This window comes from Nicotiana tabacum, chromosome 4 (assembly GCF_000715075.1).
Source record: "Nicotiana tabacum cultivar K326 chromosome 4, ASM71507v2, whole genome shotgun sequence".
Taxonomy (NCBI): Eukaryota; Viridiplantae; Streptophyta; class Magnoliopsida; order Solanales; family Solanaceae; genus Nicotiana; species Nicotiana tabacum.
In genome coordinates, this window is record NC_134083.1 from 138024637 (window position 1) to 138048345 (window position 23709).

General features: G+C 36.7%; 1 protein-coding gene across 14 annotated transcripts; it reads right to left on the reverse strand.

Moving 5' to 3' along the window:
- Positions 1-494: 494 nt before the first annotated feature.
- On the reverse strand, positions 495-20073 carry LOC107763928 (zinc finger CCCH domain-containing protein ZFN-like). Of its 14 annotated transcripts, XM_075252509.1 has the most exons (13): positions 19986-20072; positions 19663-19803; positions 17843-18000; positions 12375-12437; positions 7033-7152; positions 5865-6137; positions 4482-4811; positions 2333-3018; positions 2131-2221; positions 1884-2044; positions 1709-1779; positions 1554-1618; positions 662-906 (listed from the first exon to the last, which is right to left on the reverse strand). In XM_075252509.1, the coding sequence occupies exons 2-8, from the start codon at positions 19715-19717 to the stop codon at positions 2734-2736; spliced, it is 1284 nt and encodes a 427-aa protein (XP_075108610.1). In that variant the 5' UTR covers positions 19718-19803; positions 19986-20072; the 3' UTR covers positions 662-906; positions 1554-1618; positions 1709-1779; positions 1884-2044; positions 2131-2221; positions 2333-2733. The 14 variants fall into 14 exon arrangements, with proteins under 14 accessions (XP_075108608.1, XP_075108609.1, XP_075108604.1 ...); XM_075252506.1 differs by lacking the exon at positions 19986-20072 and having other exon boundaries at positions 19663-19938; XM_075252504.1 differs by having other exon boundaries at positions 1884-3018.
- Between the last annotated feature and the right edge of the window lie 3636 nt (positions 20074-23709).

Genomic DNA, 23709 nt, shown 5'->3' on the forward strand with positions numbered 1-23709 from the left:
AATCTCTCCATCTAAATAATGTTAATAGTATTGGTCTAAACTAATAAGGAAATGTTCAAATAAAATTTTCACATTTAAAGGTGGAATGTAATATTTATTTATTTATTTATTCTTCTCATACGTTTGTGTATGTCATTTTAATTTTCCTCATAAAAATTGACAGTCATTATTAACACAATCAATCTTTTTAATTTAGATCCCTAATTATGTTATACTGATAATTTTTAATTGCATATGATAATAAAACCAATACTAAAAAGGATAATTGATACAAGCATCTATTCAATTCAAGAGCAAACATATTTTTGAATGATATATTGCATATCTAGAATTTTAATACGATTTACTAACATCCAATAACAAATTATAATAGTCCAGTCAATATTAAGCACCGTATTATAGTATCTGCATTACATTGAAATTCTTATGCAATTACATCCATAATCTAACTTCACAGACGAATTAAGAGAGAATCAATACTAAGGTTCGTACCCTGGAACAAGTAAATGTATAACTTCCTCATTACATGGCCAACACCAACTGTTCCATATATATATACTCAATCTAGCCTATCGAGCTTGACAAATGAGCACAAAAATACATTGTCTTCTCTTCTCTTTTCTTTTCTAAAAAAAAGAAAACACAAATTTCTTTTCCTATCTTTTCTTTTCTTTTCGTTGTTTATTCTTTTGTTTGATAGGTAACATAAATACCTATCCCAAGTTCAGCTAAAAGTCATTTGAACATAAGGACTCTTAGCACAATTGCTGAAGTTGCTGTACTTCACATCTGACCTGAGGCTTATGTTGCTCTTAGCAATAAGAGTGTCAGTGGATTGCGCACTTTGATCACCAACATCAGCTGCTTGAGCTCTTTGGTTTGCAACACAAGCAGCACTAACAGAACCTGTATTAAAGAGATAATACGCTCTAATCAAACAAGGTCACGTAATTGGGGTAGGACAGTAACAGACAACTTCTATCTTTATATACTTTAGGTGCTTCAGCTCTGGTGGCACGTTTTAGGGGCTCTTATCACGAAATAGCATATGCTTCATCAGGTGTAACTCACAGTACTTTTTCATTTTATCAACAGATTCAAGGATCAGAGAAGGGAAGTAGTTTTAACTTTCATTTATCTTTCACCAGTAAACCAATATAGTCCCTTTCTTGTTTAGTTGAAGTCGGTAATGACTTCTATAATAAGTTATCCCAATACTTGTACCTGAGAGTTCGAGACTCATTACAGTTTTCATCTTCAGGGGAAATCATCCTTTGATTCGATCAAATTACAGGGCTTTACTCCAAGTTAATACTTCTTAACTGGTAGAAAACACGAAACTACTACCTATCATCATGACCATAATTCATTTCGTAAGGTAAACCTCTTAGACATTTAATGGGTCATCAGAAATCTGTAGCTTCCAACTAATTAATTGCACAAATGTTGGCTATATTACTGCAGTTAAAAAGAACAATAGCTTCGTGATAATTAGTTGCATAAGTTGTCATTCCAGCACAAATACCTAAAGCAGTTCTTTTTTAATGAAGTACCTCGAACAGTTCTTTGGAGTAATTTTGCAGAGCCTCTTGGCTGACAATTGTAGTAATCTTGCACCCTATCATATGAAATTATATGCATATATGAAACGCAGTATAAACTGGTATTCAGGTTTGTACAAACATGCCATTATTTCATTAGGAGATACCTAAGAAAGGGAAATCCATCTTCATAGTTATAGAAACTGAACTTGTATGATCTTTCTAGAATACTTCCACTCTGTTTTTGAGACATAAATATGCATAAGATCAACGAAGAAAAATGAGATACACAACAAGCAATGAGAAGATAGAAAGACAGAATTTCAAATTTAAGAAAGTTACCTTTACCATCCTGAACAGTTTTCCTAATGTGAATGGCTGCTGAATAAATGTCTTTACTCGTTGCTTACTTCACTACTATCAAGTCATAGCGGACTGTGAAACAAGCTTCCGCATATCGGGAAAAGAGATATTGTGTCTCTGATGCATACAGTCTTACCTCCCTACATACCATGTCTTTGTTTAAGTAGGAATATTCTAATAATCCCAGCTCCATGCATTTAATGTTATGCACCAGATAACACTGAACCTGAGGAGAACACAAGAGCCCTTAATTTCACAGAATTATGTTCTGCAGTCACCAGAATTTGCCTTGCGACAAACCTGCAATACTAGTACATCTGCAGAGAGAGAGAGACAGCAAATAAATTATCAGAAATCTGCAAATGGATAGTAATTAATTACAAAGACATATAGAATTGCTTTAAAACACTAGAGAATGAATAACCAACATATGTGCAAAGCAACTACGAGGCAAATGAGCAAGCATCAAGATCATGGCCTCCATTTACCGACTATCAGCACGTCTACCAGAGAGATAGATGCAAACCTTCAAAGAAAACATTGCTTCATACAGGAGATTTGGAGGTTAAATTGTTTCTGATAAACAAGGCAGAGGGTTCTTGGGAGATGATAAATAAACAGTTAATTCACCAATTGTTTGCAGACTTAACATATTACAAAGTGACAAGTCAACCTTGTCAACTGAAATGCATATTCAGAAGAACAAAATGACTTTGAAGGATGCTGTACATATCCAACAATGAAAATAAATCTACAGGCAACTGTTATTGATTTTCAAAAAGGTAGTAATTATAGAAATGAGGATGCTGGCTGGTAGTTCAGGACAAAATCATCCCTCTCTGTCAAAGTTATTATCACCAGGTGGCATCTTTCTTGTTTCTGATAATGATAATCGCCTGGGTGTTGTGGAGGCTGCTTCAACAATCCCTTCTGAAGTCAAAGTCAACGCACCAGTTCCTGACGATGAACCCAACAGACGCCGAACAGAAGGATCATCAGTAGAAGATGAAGCTGAGATATTATAAGTGAAAACCCGCATTGGGTGGTCAAACTTGCAACTCGGTCCAAATTTGCAGATCCCATATCGGGAATAGAAAATACACATTGGTTCTCCCTAGAAAACAGTAATAAAACAAAACAAAAGAAAAAATATTCAGCACAATCAATGCCCATGATTATCGAAAAAGTTCAGAGAACGAAATGGCAGGAACAATTCTACTTTGCCTTCCCATTTCAACTTAATCGTTATCCTACTTCTACTTCTTTACTTTTCTTTGTTATTTTTCAATAATGATCAAAGTGGCCACAGCACAGATGCAGGTACAAAAGCTCACACAGAATACCGATAAGCTAATATGTAAATCCAGGTATTCTGATATAACAGAAAAAGGCAAACAAAGAGTTCAAGAAAAGACAGATGAGATTGAATGCTTCAATTGTCAAGGAACCAGAGATTATCAAAAACTATGCCGATTATTGTCAAGGATTCTGACGGGGACAAGGCTCCTGCCCTAGAAGGATTCACGTTAGCTTTCTTCCAAAAAGGTTGGGAGGTTGTTAAAACAGAGATCTTGAATGTCTAGTTCCTTCCACCAGAGTGGATCCTTTAATGCCTCATATATAGCCCTAAAGAAGAATGACAGTGAAGAACTAAGGTATTACATGCCCATCAATCCAGTAGGAGCATAGAAGATATTTTTAAGCGAGGTTGAAGTCGGTGACTGCTAAGTTGATCTCTAATACTCAGAAAGCATTTTCAATGGATAGACAGATCGGAAATGGCTGCTCAGGGATTCTATGTATATTGGACTTCAGGAAAGGTTTATGACTATGTAAATCAGAGTTTCTTAATAAATTTGATTGACAACATGGTTTTTGGAAAGAGATGGATGAACTGGATTAGTTCTTGCATCTTTTGAGTCCAATTATAAATCTTGATAAATCGTAGCACTGACGAAATCTTCCCAGCTCCAAAAAATCTTAAGACGGGGTGATCCTTTGTCTCCATTTCTGTTATAATTGGTAATGGAAGGCTTAAACTAGATGATCAATACTGCCTAGGCCTTCAATGGATTAGTAGCTTTTCAGTTGGATCTGGAAACAAGTACATTTTGTTGAATATATCATGTATCCTTTATGCTAATGATACTCTTTTCTTTTATGAATGAATTCACACACGAATAAAAGAAGTAGAGAAAAGAGAATTGCGGAGACCACCTTTCCATAGTTCGTTGAAAAGTACGCCAAATATAAGAAAGAAACAGACACCACTTAATCGTATAATTTGATCAATCCAGCTTTCATGCATGATATAGAATCAAAATCTCTAGACCAATTTAAAATTTTAAACCAACATCTTTATCAGAATGAAAAGCATCCAACTACTAAGTCCATCAACGGGAATAGTCTAAATCTATTTCAGAACATAAGCCACATCAGCGTCAATAAGCAATTGCGTGAAAGGGCATCATATTAGAAACTAAAAAGTTGACACACAACAAGCATGGAAATTTAGATAGAAAACTAATATTTAAACTGACGCAGATATTAAAACAGATGGCAAATGTTTTAACTCACAGGGCGCAGAGGGAGACCAATAGGACTCAACAGACAATCAGGAGGAGGAAGGAGCCTTTCCCTTGGATGATGGAATCTACAAACAGCACCAAACTTACAGTCTCCGGTCTTCATGTAAAACTGGCATTCAGGCTGGCCCAGTCGTTCAGGGAAAACATTTTCTCCCTCCAATGCATAATACCCCACAGGTAAAGAACTGGCACGATATGAGGAATTCATTCCTTCTGATCCCATGGTTGCTTTATCACTTGAACGTGAACTCCCATAAACCTGGTTGTTTCCTGCTGTCTGTTGCTGGTCCTCAGCGGATGAAACTGCGCCGAGCTGACCCTAGAAAAAACCATCTCTAAGCAAATTCAGAATCAATGCAAGTATCAGGCCACATATTGGATACAGCACTCACAAGCTTGTTCAATACAAGAACATGTGAGACAACTGTGAGGATATGTGATTGCAACACCTTTGCTTGAATATGTAACAATAAGAAGACAAAGACATTAGTTGAATTTGTGAAGACTCCTACTTGTTTTGAGCTCAGAGGGCTCTCCTTTCCAATCCAGGTTACATCTCCTATTAAAAAAGGGATATTGCTAAAGAGCGACATATTCCCATTGTTTATGCCAACCACATTCCCATTATCATTCCGATTAGTGTAAAACATAATCTAGAAAAGATATATAAATATAAATACGAATACGAATATAAATATAAATATAAATATTATTTGAGAGTATTTGATAAGTCAATCCACAAGATATATTTAAAACCATAATACTGTAAGAAGGAACCTTTTACTATTTCTAATAAATTTATAAAGGTAGGCAGAATCTTCTTCAAACTACTTCACAAAATCTGTATACAAGAACAGAATTTGTTCACTCAAATGGAATAAAAAGGACACAAAGACTAGCTAAATGACCCCAGAAGTTATTCACTCAAGGAAGAATGAACTCAGCCACTAGTAAGATTAGACAAACAGCATCCTCAAGACCAACAAAGCAGATCTAATCCCAGGAATTACAATTATTTATATATAAATACAAGTATTGCTCTACCACCTAACAAAGACGGCATCACAATTCTCTGTTGAGGTTGGATGATTTTGGAGCAGATTGAAGTTGAGAACAGAACTTTTTGGGAAAAATAAGAAGGTTTAGGAGACGAAAGTGGTAGGATAATGGATTTGGAATTACAGTACATCTAAAAGACTTTAAGTACAAAATTATACAACTACACAACAGCGAAAAGACAAGGCAACAAAGCGAACATCGAACCCATACCAAAAACGCATCCAGACTAAAAACTCTTCAAGATTGAAGCAGGATATTCCAAAATTCCAATTAGACATAACAACCAAATGCTAGGAATCATGGCAAAGCTTACATTGTATGTAAATCCTGGAAAAGATACCACTCCCTGAAGCACTGGCAGTGGAGCATAACTTGAAGAACCTTGCCAGCGTGCACCAGAAATAAAAGAAGCTCTGGACAAGGGATAGGACATCTGACCAGGAGTTGTAGGAGAAGGACCGGGAGGATAAACAGGAGAACCACGTGAAGAGACCATCATGTTAGAAGGTTCGGGATGATGAAATTTACAAGTACTTCCAAACTTGCATTGTGCAGTTCTCATGTAATATGTACATTCATTCTCATTCTGCAGGTAAGAAAAATAATATATTATAATATTATCTGAATAAGATTCATAGTGCGACATGAGCAAAGAAAGGCAAACTGTCAGCTGCCTCGAGCCTTATTATGACCATAACACACTTAGAACATCCAGAGAAACAATTGCACATCTAGAATGTAAGGACAAAAAGTCCATTTGTTAGATGTCTCCTCTGAATTAAGCTTACCTATTCTTTTGTCCATGTCCATTAAAAAGGCTCACAAGTATGAAGGGTCACCGTAAGCTACCCCCCCCCCCCAAAATTTTGGCTGTATTTAAGTGTTCATCTTTGCAAATAAAGCAACATCTAACCAAAATAACATTATAAAGAAAAGGAACAAGAGGAACTAAAATTCACCATCAACTTAGAACTTTTTGCCTACATTGGGTAACTATTTCAGTTAATTTGATAAGTAGAACAGGTATGTGTCACAATCACGGGGAGGATGTGCTCCATCTGTTACTACATTTCCGGCTATCAAGAGAGTTTTGGTCCTTGGTATATTCCCCATTTAGTATGACGGGTACCTCCTATAATAGTGGTGGAAGTGATGGTGAGATGAGGGCAAGAAAGATGGATTTCAAAAAGAATGAGATATGGAATACAGCTCCTTATTGCATATTTTGGATGATTTTGAGAGAAAGAAGATAAGAGCTTTTGAAGGAATTGAAATTCACTATGGAAAATTAGAAGTTATCCTTTATATGTATTTTGGTGTAAAAAGAATACAATGTTTTGTATAAATTGCTCTTTTGGAGGGCTTAATTTCTATCCTTTTGTATCTTTTGTAAAGTTGACACCGTCTTGATATCAATAAAAGACCTTTTTGCGTAGTAACAAAAACAAATTTTGACAAACAGAGAGGCAATGAGGTCAAACCGGGCGAAGTGGATAGCCCAAGACATTTAGGGTAACTCTTCCAGCAATTCCAGCCTTGTCTCTAGGATGGTGAAACTTGCATGTCGCTCCAAACTTGCAAGTTCCAGTCTTCAAGTAGTACTGGAAAATAGTTCAATAATTCAAATTGTGAGTGAAATAGGTTAGAGGAGATTAATGGAAAGAATGGAAAGTCATAAGAAACCAATTACCACACAAAATAGGAACATCAACAGCTATAAAATAGACACCCAATTTAAGACAAGTTGATACAATTAATTTAATAATTCGTTCACCTCGATAAAACTACAGATACTAAGATGTTCATATTTAAAGATAGTGAAGCAGATAAGAAGTAAAAAAAACAATTTAGAAGGTGAAAAAAGGTCAAATAAAACAGTCAGATCTTCATTATGAATCTTCTAACAGTGGGTTTATCAACATATCCAAGAAGGTGAAAACCTTCAAAGTCTAAACAAGCACCACATAGTACGGCCATATTTTCAATAAAGAAACCAGCAGGTGTGAGTATTTTACAATACTTGAGCCAAAGACATAAAAATAACAGCTCAGATCTAATGAAAGAACTCAAAATTCTTGAAAATTGTTGCATAATGAACGTAGACATATTCTGTTACTTAATGAATGTAGACATACTCTTATGTAATGTACATAGCAGAATTATAGGGATTCACAACAAATCTATAGGATTTCCTTTTTGATTATTTCTATAGTTAGGGCTCTATGTACTTGTATATATACTTGTTACCTCTCGACATAATATACATTGAAATTGCTCAATCCTCTATGTATTTTACATGGTATCAGAGCGAGTTCTCTAGCTTTACCGGAGTTAGATAGAGAATTTACAAGAACTGTTAGTTAGGGTCAGAATATTTTTGAAGGGTTTGGAACTAGAAGTTTAACCATCACCACCAACCTAGCAAGGACCGCCTACCCCAAATCTACATAACCCCAGAATCTGGTGGTCGGAGTAGGCACGAGTGGATCTCACGCGCCGACAAAGCATTTCCGACGCAGTTTATAGAAGTAGCGTGTGGAGGCGTGTGGGTTATCGGAATCAAGTGCAGCTTGGTTCTCCGGCATCGACTTGACATTTTCGTCCGGCTTATGGTGTTTGTTTGTACAGCAAACCCCGGTCAGGAAAATCTCTGACCATCCCAGGTTCGGTTCATAGTGTCGAGGTTTCGTCACCTTTTCTCTGTTGTGTTCAAATTTTATTTCCTTCTGTGATTGCTCGATCCTTAGTAGTGAACCAACTTTGTGTGAAACTTTGGCCCTTTTTTTTTAGCTTTAAGATTAATCTGTTGGTTAGTGATTCTTGGTTACTGGTTCTTACCACTATTGGCCGGACTTTTGATTGGTTATTGCCCATTGGATTGGCTCTATTGGAGTTCTGTTTCTTTGTTTCATTGGGTGTCTTTCGTTTGTTGTTTCGTTGGATAATGTTATTCTGGTGGAGAGCTTTTGAGCTTTATTGGCTTTTCTGACATTTATATTGATACTTTAGGGATTTTTTGGAAAGATGACCATAAATAGTAAGCAGGAAGGAAATAATACTACAGCTCTTAGCCCAACAATTTTGGTTTCGGATGAGTTTCTAAAATTTCTTCAATATCAAAATTCAATTAAGGAATCTCCTTCAGTTACTGTTTTTGCTAGATCAGATAAAACATGTCTTATCACCTCTTCAAATAAATAAATGATTGATTCAGGTACAACAAATCACATGACAGGTAATCCAAATATTTTTTCTAGCTTTCGGTCACACAAAGCACCCTCTCCAGTTACTGTAGCTGATGGATCAACTTGTAATAGTGTTGGATCTGGAACTGTTAAACAACTTCCTCTATTACCTTGTCATCTGTATTAAGTCTATCAAACTTGGCCTTTAATTTGATTTCTGTTAGTAAAATCACCAGAGACCTTAATTGTTGTGTCGCGTTCTTTCCAGATCATTGTTTGTTTCTGGATTTTGCAACGAAACAGGTTATTGGTAAAGGATATCTATCTGGTGATCTCTACATTCTTGATGAATGGGAGCCACGGTCTGTTGCATGTTCCAGTGTCGTGTCTCCTTTTGAAGCACATTATCGATTGGGACATCCCTCTCTACCTCTGTTGAAGAAGCTTTGTCCTCAGTTTCAGAATATTTCTTCATTAGATTGTGAGTCATGTCGATTTGCAAAACACCATCGCATCTCATTAGGTCCAAGGGTAAATAAGCGAATTGAATCAGCTTTTGAGCTAGTTCATTCTGATGTTTGGGGATCATGTCCTATTGTTTCCAAAATTGGGCACAAGTATTTTGTCACTTTTGTAGATTTTTCTCGAATGACTTGGATTTATTTTATGAAGAGTCGTTCTGAAGTATTTAATCATTTTTCTGCCTTCTGTGCTGAAGTCAAAACTCAATTCAATGCTTCGGTGCGTATTCTAAAAAGTGATAATGCTAAGAATACATATCAGAGCTATTTCAGTCCTACATGAGACAACATGGTATATTACATCAGTCTTCATGTACACCCTCTCAAAATGGAGTTGCTGAGAGGAAGAATAGGCATCTACTTGAGACAGCTCGGGCACTTTTGTTCCAAATGAAGGTTCCTAAACAATTCTGGGTTGATGAGGTCTCTACGGCTTGTTTTCTGATTAAACACATGCCATCTACCGTGCATGGTGGTAATGTACCTTATAGTATTCTTTTCCCAAATAAATCATTATTTCTGGTGGAACCTAAAGTATTTGGATGCACATGTTATGTTCGAGATGTTCGACCATCTGTTACCAAGTTGGATCCCAAGGCATTGAAGTTCTTGGGCTATTCTCGCCTTCAGAAGGGGTTTCGATGTTATTCTACTGAACTTGGCAAATATTTGGTGTCAACTATCTTCAGAAACTACACCATTTTTCTATGCACCTCCGATTTCTACTAATCAGGGGGAGGAAGACGAGTGGCTACTATATCAGGTTACCCGTGCTTTAATAGAACAACCGGACGATGTTCCTCCCGCTCATAGTTCTTCTACTGAACACCAATCAACTAGTGTACCTTTAACACCTGCTCCAACTGTGTTAGCAAGACCGCCAATTGTTCAAGTTTACTCGCGGAGGCGAGAGACAAATGAGACATGTCCTGCAACAGTACCTTCGTCATCAGATCCTCATCCGCATAGTCCTCCAGAAGACCTTGACCTTATTGCTCTTCGCAAAGGTATACGTACTTGCAAATCCACATATTCCATTGCTAATTTTGTTTTCTATGACCGCTTATCCTCTGCGTCTAGATTTATGATTGCTTCTCTAGACTCCATCTCGGTACCCAAAACAATGAAGAAGGCTTAGAATCATCCTGGGTGGTCTGATGCAATGCTTGAGGAAATACATGCCTCAGAGGAGAACCAGGCATGGGATTTGGTGGATTTACCCAAAGGAAAGAAACATGTGGGATGTAAGTGGGTCTTCACAGTTAAAGTTAATCCAGATGGTTCTGTGGCAAGACTTAAGGCTAGACTTGTGGCTAAAGGGTATGCTCAAACTTATGGGGTGGATTATTCTGACACCTTCTCCCCGGTTGCCAAACTCACTTCTGACTGCTTATTTATTTCTCTGGTTGCTTCTGAAAATTGGCCTTTACATCAGTTAGATATAAAGAATGCGTTCCTTCATGGTAACCTTCAGGAAGAAGTGTATATGGAGTAACCACCCGATTTTGCTGCTCGGGGGGAGTATGGGAAAATCTGTCATTTGAAAAAGTCCTTGTGTGGCTTGAAGCACAGTCCTCGAGCTTGGTTTGGCAAGTTCAGTGAAGTAGAAGGGAATTCTTTTGTCTTAGAGAAAGTATATTCTTGACTTGCTTGCAGACTGGAAAGTTGGCAGCTAAACCCTGCAACACTTCAATGGTTCCTGGTGTACATCTTATGAAAGATGATGGCTAGCCTTTTAATGATCCAGAGAGATACATGAGGTTAGTCAGAAAATTAAACTACCTCACTGTGACTCGTCCAGTTATTGCTTTTGTGGCAAGTGTTGTTAGCCGGTTCATGTCTGCACCAACGGTCAAACATTGGGTAGCTTTGAAACAGATTTTATGTTACTTGAAAGGAGCTCCTGGACTAGGCATATTATATAGCAATCACGGCCATACTGATATCGAGTGTTTTGCAGATGCTGACTGAGCTGGATTCAAAATTGATAGAAGATCAACTACAGGGTATTGTATCTTTGTTGGAGGAAACCTGGTATCGTGGAGGAGTAAGAAGCAAAGTGTTGTATCTCGATCCAGTGCAGAATCTGAGTACAGAGCTATGTCACAGTCTACGTGTGAAATTATGTGGATACATCATCTTTTGACTAAAATTGGGTTGGAGCATCCAATACCAGCAAAACTCTGGTGTGACAATCAAGGTGCCCTCCATATTGCGTCAAATCCGGTATATCATAAAAGAACTAAGCATATTGAGGTTGACTGCCATTTTATTCGTGAAAAGATTCAGGAGAACTTGACTGGCTACGTGAAGACAGGAGAGCAACCAGCCGATTTGTTCACAAAAGCGTTGAATCGAATTCGAGTTGATTATCTTCGTAACAAGCTGGGCATAATCGATATCTATGCTCCAGCTTAAGGGTGAGTGTTGCATAATGAACGTTGACATATTCTGTTACTTAATAAATGTAGACATACTCTTATGTAATGTACATAGCAGAATTATAGGGATTCACAACAAATCTATAGGATTTCCTTTTTGATTCTTTCTATAGTTAGGGCTCTATGTAATTGTATATATACTTGTTACCCCTTGACATAATATATATTGAAATTGCTCAATCCTCTATGTATTTTACAAATTAAAGGACAATATAATCAAATCTCGTATCACATGCCTCAACCAGTGTATTACAAAAGAAATAAGCGCTTTCAAAGATGTTAGGTACTTTCCAGAGATATTAACCTTTTTTTATAAGGATTTTCCAGAGATATTATTTAAACCACAAATTTGCCAAATATTCTGACTAGAATCAAGATTCAATTATCAACCTCCACAAGAACAACGGGAAGAACCAAATAAGGCAGTAGATCAAACCATAATGGAACAGGCACCCTAAATGTTAAATGGGGACAGCAATTAGCATCAAATCATACATGTTTATTTAAGTATTCTCATCCATAATATAGATATGTTTATTGAAGTACTTCCATTCATAAGGATCAATTTTTTTAATGATGAGCCATAAGGGTCAATATTGTTACACTTCTGTTAATTACTTTTTGCACTTTCCTCTACAACAAGCAGATGTAAGACCTATGGACCTGGCAACCGTACCTGGCATTCTAGTTGTCCTATTCTTTCTGGATATTCTCCGTTCATACTTGCTGCGGCAAGGGCCTACATCAAATACTTCTCCACATCCATAAGTACACAATGTGAACAAAAGGATATATACAATTCCATAATCATTAATATTACAATTCCATAATCATTAATATTAAGGATCCGTGTAAAGTCAAAGTTTAAAGACACAAGTTAAAATTATTGTAGTGAGATGATGCTCGCATTTGTACATTTAATATTGGAAAGAAAAATATGATTCCGACTTGATATCACATACCGCATCACATACAGAGAAACTTTCTTTATAACAGAAAATATGTCATGATTAGCAAGTCCAAGGTACAAATCATATGGTGTAGATTTTGCACTAGCCTAACTTGTAACATCTGTCCCTCCAGCTGCTCTCTCTTCTTTTCTAATATAATAAGAGTTCTCCATTAACCAAAAGAATTATACTAGGATCTTCGCTCCTCAATCCATTATTCAGATAACTCGAGTTTTGAAAATACAGAAACAACTTAACAACTGAAATTTAAATGGGAAATTTTGACCTTCAAAAGCTTTCCATACAGACCAACAAGGGAAAGAAAAAGAATCCTCTATAACATGTCCCTTTACATGCCTTTCTGTAAAAAACATATAGGCTTACAAACAGCATCACCATGTCATGAACCATTGGAGAAGGAGAGACTCATAGCAGAACTTCTCCTATGTAGTTTTCTAGAGCTGCAATCTTGGGAGATTCTTCAATGAGTTCTTTGAATTTAAAAAAAATAGGCTGACCAGTTCACAGTGACTTTATGCTGACCCCTGGCCCCAAATCTTTTCATGGGTCTTCCCTTCATCTCAATAATGGAACTCTGAGTAGTGGACAGAGTCAACCAAAGAGAAAGGAAAAGATAGAGAAAGAGCCAAAGGAGGTGGGAAGTGTACAAAGATTAAGAGAGGCTGAAAGGTGACAAGGGGCCGCCAAGCGATTTCCTCATATGACGTTTAACTAACAAGAGTACTAAGAGAGTATGTATCTAGATTCACACAAGTACAAAATCATTGAACTCGAGTAAAGAGAATATTATAAAATATTCCATAGAATATGTTAAGATATTATGTATTTTATTAGAGAATATTTACCTACCTTATTAATATTAGGCACACGAAATGATTACCTACCATATAATAAGTAGGTTAAAACTCTTACGTGAGAAGCTCTCTTATATATGTTAATTGAAAATTAGAAGTTTTCATTTCTTTCTTTCACATCGTAACATAGCCTCAACAATCTTAAGTAAATTCTCAAGTAACTTCCACCTACGAGTGGGCGCCCTTACGATGATTGCCCAAGCAATATTATTCTTCTTTCCTCTTCTTCTTCCGACCAGCACCGCTCCTCTCTCCGGCAACTGACATCCTTCTCTCTCCAGTGACCATCCCGGTGCCACTTATCTCTTTACAACTAGCCCCATCCTCTCTATGATGACTTCATCCCTCCTCTATATGGTGCTCAGAATCTTCCTCTAAATCTTGAATCTCTTGTCATTGTTCAGCCAACTTTAAGCTATGTTGATCGTGTCCTAGAGATTTGCAACACCATACCTTCTTCCCATGGCTCAGACTTTATTCCTTCCTTCCTGTGCAGTTACTAGAGACTTCTAGGAGGAAAGAATTCCAGCACCACTACTTTAAGAGATTTCAACAGCGTATATGTTCCGAAAATAGGCAGACTCTAGTAGTTTCCCACTTTAAGTTTGAGAGGGTGTGTTGAATATTAAGAATACACAGTTATCACACATATCTAGATTCATTAAATTTTGAGCAAGAAATATATTATGAAATATTCTATAAAAATATGTTAGGATATTATGTACTCCCTCCGTTAAAACTTTATGTGAAGGTGTTTGACTGTACACGAAGTATAAGAAATTAATAAAGACATTTGACATGTAAGCCAAATATATACAAAGTACCAAAGTGATTGAGATCTCCACATGTCTTTTCATGTTCCCTCTTCTTAAAAAAGAATGAACTTTTAAATTAAGAGGATCCCAACAAGTCATGTCACTAAGCATAAAATGGGGATGCTAAGATTTTTTTGATAAGGTAATAAAATTTAATTAATGAAAGGTGAACAAGCACCCTAGTACAAGTACACCAAAAAGTAGAAAATGTTATAAAAATATGTGATTTTCTTTCAACAACACCCAATCTTCTTTACAAATAGGAACCTCATGGGTGCACCAACAAGAAATTAGAGGAAAGAGATTATTCCTCAGGTGTACAAAGTCCTTCTCTACCCCATCAAAAGCTCACATATTTATCTCTTTCCATATGGTCTACATAAGTACTAGTGGAGCAACGTGCCAAGCCCTGTGTCTTCTCTTTCGTCTTCTACAGTTCCAACAGAACAAATCTTCTTTAACACAACCTGGCATCACCCATTCAAATCCAAACCATCTGAATATTTCCCCCTTCAAATGGAACGCTATCGAACAATGTAATAGGAGGTGATTCATGTCATCACCCAAGCTTTTGCACATGAAGCACTGACTGAGACATTAATCTTCCTCTTTCTCAAGTTCTCGGCTGTCAATATCACCCTCTCGCAGCTAGCCAAGTGAAGCAGCACACCTTTCTCGTACCCTAGGAATCCAAACGGAGAGATATAGAAAAACTGACTCCTCCCTAACCAAAAGTTTCTCATAATAGGACTTAAGCAGTAAACGCCCCATTATGTACCATCCCTCACCTCCATGTATCATGTCCAACCTGAGTAATTCTTTGATACTGGAGCAACTCGACCAAATTTAGAAATTCTACAACCTCTCAATCTTGCAAGTTCCACCTAAACCTCAAGTCCCCGTGAACTTCTCCACCTTGTAACCTTTGTATTTGTTGGACTGGCATCTCCTTTTGGCATGAATTTGTGAACATGTTTAGAAAGATAGCACTCAAAAGTGTTGTTCCTGCACCACATGCGTCCCCAAAAACTTACTGTACTCTCATCACCCGCCCTAAAAGGTACATTCCCATTAAACTCTTCCCACTCTTTCAAAATATTCCTCGATAGTCCATACCCGTAAAGGGGTGTGATATCTTATGTCCTCCACCCTCCCCCCTCCAAAATCCCATATTTCTCTATGATCACCTCTCTTCAAAAAGCATTCTTCTCTACCCAAAGCCTCCCCAACCACTTTCCGAAGCCTTATTGAAAACCTTTAAGTCTCTAATCACAAGCCCAACCCATCTCTTTGATGTTGTGACAGTCTCCCAATTTACCAAGTGAAACTTCCTATCCCCACTATGACTTCAAATGAGAAAGGTGTCATTCTTATTGAACAGATTGAAAAGGAAAGTTTGTCACATAAAATAGGACACAAAGGGAGAATTTAGCTATAAAATGTTTACTTAACTTATTAGGCATATGGAATAATTACCTAACATACTGTAAGTAGGTTAAAACTTCTTGTATAAGAAGCCTGCGTGAACTTGTTAATTAATCAAGTTCATCAAAAGCTCTCTTCTTTTTCTTCTTCAGAAAGGGTAATACCATCTACCCAAGTCATTAAATTGTACAGTGAACTTAAGTTATAAACTGGAGAAGAGGGGAAATCCAAACCATATACAATCACAAATGAAATACACAAAATCAATGACTTAAGTAATTATTTCCTATAGACAGATTATTCGTCAAAATCCTTTTAAGTTTAACTTGCATGTTCATCAAATAAGTGAAACTAATCCAGATGACTTAATCTATGTATAAGTTAATTTGGCATTAATGTTTCCATCCAATACAAGATTGATGCAATGAATATTTGCCACCTCTTAGGGGCATCCAGTGTTCAACTAGCAATCATATATTTCCATGAAAGGGGCCACTATATCTCCTAAAGATTACAATTATCATCCACAGCAATACAAATGTTAGTTTCCTATACTCTAGGTCATTTGAGTTACAAATAAGAGGCTAAATTTCTCCTGTTAGAAAGGGGACAAAGGACCCAGTTTCTTACCGTATATATTATGTTGGTGCTGAAGGATAGCTAATTGCCTTTACAGGAGATAGTGTCCCCTCGGTTCACCCTGCCCTCCTCGCTTCAATCTTTGTCTTGTTTAGACTTTCAACTTATGTTTTTGTTGCTTAATGTATTAACAATTTGCAATATAAAAAATGCTTATCTCACCTACAAATGTCTTGGGTCAACCTACAGATGCACCGGTCCGCATGTGTGGAAATATGGTGAGTGAAGGTGTTGGAAGGGAATGGGATAGACCTAAAATCGCATGGAAAGAAGTTGTCTCAAAAGGCCTACAAATCTTTGGAATCAATTCAAACTTAGCTAAAGATTGGACAAAATGAAAGAAAAAGATCCATATAGAATACATGAAGGTAGCAAGTTCGCAAGGTACCCATTTTTTCTTTACCCAAAATGCCATGTTAATACTCTAACTAACTTTTCCAACACATTAAAGACATGGGCATTTTCGTCTTTCTCACCAAATCCCCAAATTTCTTCCCACTTCTCTTGATTTTACCTGAAATGTTCACTCTATAATCCATGGCGGGAAACAGGGAGCTAATTCAGCCATGCTTCTTCTCAAATACTCCAAGTTTCTTTTTCAAAATCCTTTTATTTTCTTCCAATGTCGACCAGCATTTTCACTTATCATTTCAAAATTTTGAAAATTTGAGGTTGCCGCCATTAAATCTTCCATGACCTCTTTCCTCAGGAGAACTCATAGCATCTTGTGGAAAGTTTACCCTGAATTCTTGTTTCTGCCGATTAATATCTGTGTTTGATTGTTGAAGAAGACGCTGCAGATATTAAATTTCTGTAAAAATATAATGAATTGGTTGCATCCTTTTTAAATTGTTGTATAAAGAGTGGGTCTTAAATTTCTTTGGCGGGTTACAGATTCATGCTTGAACTTTGTGAGATGAAATCATATGAGGGATTGGGGCAAAAGAGAGAGGAACAAGGGAACCGGTTCGATTGTAAAATGACAATTTTGTTTAAAATTTAGCAAGGAGATGGAGAATTAAGAATTCATATAGCCAACCCTAACTTGTTTGAGACTGAAGCGTAGTTGTTGTTGTTGTTGTTATCTTACCTACAACCTGCTGCTAATTCAATACAACAAACATAAGATACAAGTCATCATATCCCATCTATAATACCTCTTAGTCTCTTCCAAACAACTGACATCCCTAATCACATCATAACAATCCTCTTTGAATGACCAAATAATCATAATCCCACCAAATCATGAACACAACAAAATGATAGACTGACTACACTAACTGGTGTTCTCTTAGTGAGAGGCTAACAACAAAATGAGGCATGTCACCAACATTTCAAAGACTATTAAAAAGTGAATTTACCCAAGCCAATACATTTCTTGTCATTTTAAATTTTCTCGTTTTCTTTTTTTCTCTCTATTAACAGATATGCATTCCTTACCAGTTTCCTATTAGGTGGATGGTTGAATCGGCAAGTTGATCCAAATCTGCAGAGACCAGTTCTGATGTAATAAGAACAATCTGGTTCACCTTCACGGACAGGATAAGGTCCAGACTCCATTGATTCCATTGATCTCAAATTCATTTGCCATAAAGAGTCTGAAATACCAACAGTATGGAATAATATAATGGTATTAAATGTTGCACTAATCTAACTCAATTATCCTTTAATACCAATCTCACTACCATACATTTATTATTCTGTAAGATCTGCATCGTGTTAAATCAGTAACTATACTACACCTCTGACCAGTATTACAAACAAAATAACTTGAGTTCCTCCAATATAGAAATTATCAAATGCCAGTATGTCTCTTGAACACATTGACAAGATATACACTTTTCTCCAAAAGAAAGAAAGAGTTTAGAATATATACATATAACGACAAAACATAAGTCTTGCAAGTCCAGCTGACATGTTAGTCCTTGAAAGTCAATATAAAGGCAAGTTGACAAGCACTATAATACGTAGTTTAGGTTCACTACAAGTAAATAAGTTTTTCAATGCATGAGAAAAGCATCATAGTTGATCAACCTCACATCCCTACTTACGTCACACTTCGACATGTACTACTTTTTTTCTTTCTTTCTTTTGATGAAAAGGATAAGAGTTCTATTAATTATGTACCAACTTTCTTTTAGCCATATCTGAAACTAATCAATGCATAAACATAAAGCAGATTGGCAGTTCCCTATGAAATTTACTTTCCTCATACGGTCTTACTGACCAATTGTTCTACTTGGTCACTCATACTTGGTTCTGGGTCAAAAGAGGCAAGTATTAATACTACAAAAGTAGGTAAACAAAAGGAGGGATGAAAAATAATTGTGGAATGTCTCTCTCACGCACACATACTTGCACATACAAGTATATATAATAAACACACAAACACGCATACTATACATACACATGTAGCATATATATGTAGAGGCAGATGCAGCATTTCGGCACCGGATTCATCCGAACTTAATATTTTCGACATGGAGCATAAATTTATATTAAAAACTCACTAAAATTGTAACAAATATTAGATCGGAACCCAAAATTTAAAGTGCACAATAGGTCAATGCTAAGAATCTTAAAGGTTGAATCCATCAAGTTTAAATCCTGAATCCGTCGCTCATATATGTACGGCATAGTTGTAATTGGTTGTTTGCATACATATAAGATGTGTGCGCTATATATTATATAAATTTGATAATTGTGGTAATCCGGCTAACTTGCGGCCCACCAGGACTATTCCACCAAAACTTAGAATCCTCCACCAGTACAGCTACCACTTCGTGGTTACTTTATCCATTAAGACGAAGGCAAGACGTAAAAAAAAAACATATAACTAGGATTTCAACCCTAGTCTCCCAAGATCTTCATTCAAGCTTCATCAACACCCTTAGGTTTTATATTATGTATGTGTGCATGTGATCTTAGAATTAAAACAAATTTATTCGTGTATCAACTTTACATAGGGGAAAGAAACAGCTCTTTTCTAATTTAAAAAAAAAAACAGACATCAATGCAAAAACAGAATATCCAAGTTATAGCTTATGAAGACCTTTTGTCTCGGTTTACATCTACTTCAAACTCAAATTACTGATTAATACGTAGAATAAAAGACAGCTTTTAATTTATATCACAACAGTGCACATTAACTTCAACAATTACATTGATCATCCCAAAATTAACAGAATTATCGTACGTGCGTGTCAGAGACAGAGGAGAATGAGCGCGTAGAGCAAGAAGGAGGAATAAGAAAGGAGGACCTTGGCGGAGAGACGGTGACAAAGAGGGAGGTCCTTCGGACATAGAAATATCCATGGCGATGACGATTCATCCATTAGCAGCGCGTGAAGATAACGAATTTCGCCGGAATTTCCATTGATTCCGAGCTCCCACCACTCTCCCTTGATCAAATGCAACAAACCAAACAGGCAAGAGAGAGAGAGAGAGGGAAAAAGAAAATTCAGAGACAAACAAAAGGTGAGATACAAACAAAGGGAAAGGAGAGTTGCTCTCCTCTCCACACAAAAACAGAGTCCTTTTTGCGAGAGAGAGAAGAGAGAATAAAAATCAACCGTCCACTCACAGGAGAAAAGAGGAAGTTTTTTTTTCACCTACAAACCGACGCCTTTTGTCCACCTTTACTCCCGCGCGTACCTTGAAACTAGCGGAATATATGTACTTTCTCCTTTTTCAATACCACGTAACACCCACCCACCCACCCACACAAAAAAACCCACTTCCCCATATGGTATTCGGGTTTCCCGGCACAACATTTTATTTCTTCTTCTTCTTTTTTTGATTTTTCATTTTATATATTTGATTTTACTTTAGAATTCCCTATTACCAATTTTCATCGTGTAAGATTTATAAAGCAGAAACACTTTTTATTTAATTAAAAATAAAGTATCTTAAGTCGATAATACAAGGCAATTGAAAGATTAACAATGATGACACAAATCATATTAAAATGGATGAACGGAGGCTCACATTTGGTGTAAGAATGTGCCGCCAAAACTTAAAGACAAGTTCTATAAAGTTGTTGTAAAATTGATTATGATGTATGGGCGACGTGTTCGCTAGTCAAGAATTCACGTGTCCAGAAGATAAAAGTGACGAAAATGAGAATATTGAGATAGATGTTGGGTATACTCGGAGAGATAAGATCATGAATGTATATATTTGCCACGGGGGAGTAGCTTCCGTGGTAGATAAAAAGCGGGAATCGAGACCGAGATAATTTGGACATGTGAGAGGAGAGGCCCACATGCCCCGATGGGGAGGTGTGAATAGTGGTCTATAGTGAGTTTTAGGAGATGTAGAGGTAGACCTAACAAGTGTTGGTGATAGGTAATTAGGTTGAACATGGCACATCTTTAACTTAGCATGGACATGCCCCTTGATAGGATGGTGTGGATGTCGAAATTATGGTAGGAGGTTAGTAAGTAGTCGAGCGTTCTTCTTTTCCATGCTAGTAGTATTAGCACATATTTGCGTATTTTCTTACTCTTAGGTTCCTATTATTATCCGTTGGTTCTTTCATTTCAGTCATCATAATATCTTGTTGTTGTTACTGCTTTATTTTTATGGCTTTTACACTATTATTTTTCTTTCCTATTACTGTTGTGTTTATGCTTTTCTTGAGCCAGGTATCTATTGGAAACAACCTCTCTATCTTCATAAGATAGGGGTAACATTTATATATACACTAAGTTCTCCATACTCTACTATATGAGATATCGTTGTTGATTAAAGATTTTAAGTAATCTTATCCATTTCACTCTAAAACCTTATCCAATGAAGGGATTTTTTTCATTTCTCCTTATATTGCATTAGAAGTCCATTTGCCCTTATTGTTAGAGTATGTTATAGTATTATTATTTTAAATAAATTATTCTTTAATGATATTCTTTCAAATAGTTCATAAAAACTTCAGTACAAAATTTGTGATGCATAATACTTTTAGAAATTGGGGTAGGATGGATGAAGTGGAGGTTAGCATCTGGAGTCCTGTGTGACAAGAGAGTGCCGCCGATACTCAAAGGTAAGTTTTATAAAGTGGTAGTTAGACCGGCCATGATGTATGGGGCTGAGTGTTGGCCCGTTAAGAACTCACATATCCAGAATATGAAAGTAGCAGAAATGAAGATATTGCGGTGGATATGCGGGCACACTAGGATAGATAAGATTAGGAATGATGATATCCGGGAGAAGGTGCATGTGGCTCCCATTGATGACAAGATGAGGGAAGCGAGGCTTAGATGGTTCGGACATGTTCAGAGGAGAAGCCCAGATGCTCCGGTACGGAGGTGTGAGTAGCTGGTTGTGGCTGGCACGAGAAGAGGTAGAGGGCGACCTAAAAAGTATTGGGGAGAGGTGATCAGGCAGGATATGGCGAGGCTCCAGATTTCCGAGGACATGACACTTGATAGGAAGATGTGGAGGTCGAGCATTAGGGTTGTAGGTTAGGAGATAGTTGAGTCGTGCTTTACTTCGTACCATTGTGAGACTAGCCATGTAGGATTTTTGTCTAAGATAGCTATTGGCAATGTTTTGACTTACTATTTCGCTTTTCAGTACATGTACTATTTACTAGCTATCGCTTTTGCTTTGCATCTTTCTTCTAGATTTCACAGTGTTCCTATTTTTCTTATGATTGTTGTGGTGATACTAATATTTACTAATATTGTCTCCCTTTGCTTTGCATCTTTCTTCTGAATTTCATGGTGTTTCTATTTATCCTATGATTGTTGTTGTGATACTAATATTGTTTCCTTTTTGTTATTTTGTCATTTTGTCTTTTTATTTTTTTGAGCCGAGGGTCTTTCGGAAACAACCTCTCTACTCCTTCGGGTAGGGGTAAGGTCTGCGTACACACTACCCTCCCCAGACCCCATTAGTGGGATTTTACTGGGTTGTTGTTGTTGTATAATACTTTTAGAAATTATAAATATTTTTTTTTTTGAAAAATCTCGAGTTAGATGATCAAATTATGACAAACTAATTTTATTTGGGATTCTTTTCATAACATATGGAGTATTAAACTAATTGGAGGGCCTGAGCGGACCTTTTGGAACAAGTATTCTATGTAGTAGTACTACTTTAGAAAGTGTAACTACTTCAAAGTTGACTTGGCTTGCATTCTTGTTCTGGAAGCTCACATGAACGCTCCAACCCCCTCCCCCCACCTCTTTTTGCATTGAGACAACATTTGGATGTTCAGAAAGGAAAAAAAAAATTGAAGTTAGAAGTTGACAAAAAAAAGTAACAATTGTATTTGTATTTACCCGTAAAATAATACAGTTGAATTTATATGTAGTTTATAGACAAGTGAATCGATTTGATCCTAAAACAATAGATGAATTAGACAAAAATATAAGACTTAGCGTTGAAATTGAGATAAAACGGCAGATATCTTAGTCTCGGGCGCAAGGTTTCTGAAGGCAGTAAGTGCAATATAAATAAGCAAGAAAGTAAACTAAAATTGAGCTTTTGATAGAATATAGTGTGTGCTTGTCAGAAAATCCGTATCGTTTACAATGATGGTAGAGTTCACTATTTATAGTTATACCTAGGGAACAAGGTCCTAGGATCAAGCCCCTCTTAAATGACAATTATGAGGGGCATTAAAGAATGTGTAACGGTAGACCGTGAATGACATTTTTTCTGTAACGGACCATGCACTTAATGCTATTGTAACGACCATACTGGTCGTTTTGAGTGTTGTAACTCTGTTCCCCCATTTTACTACTTATTTTATGCTCAATTATTGTTATGTAACTTACCGGAGTAGTTGGTTTGATTCTGGGGATGTTTCGGAATGAATTGGGATACTTAGTCCCAAGGTTGAAAGTCTAAGTTTAAAGAGTTGACCAGATGTTGACTTATGTGTAAATGGCTCTGGAATGGAGTTTTGACGGTCCTGATAGCTCCGTATGATTATTTTGGACTTAGGAGTGTGTCTCGATATTGATTTGGAGGTCCGAAAGTGATTTTGGCTTGAAATGGCAAAAGTTGAAAAAATTAGAAGTTTGGAGAGTTGACTTTGTGGTTATCGGGCTTGGATTTTGGTTCAGGAAGTTGGAATAGGTCCGTTGTATCAATTATGACTTGTGTGCAAAATTTGAGGTCAATCGGAGTTGATTTGATAGGTTTCGGCATCGATAGTAGAAGTTGGAATTAATTAGTTTTTATAAAGCTTGAATTGGGGTGCGATTTGTGTTTTTTATGTTATTTGATATAATTTGAGGCCTCGACTAAGTTCGTATCGTGTTTTAGGACTTATTGATATATTTGGTTGAGGTTCCGGA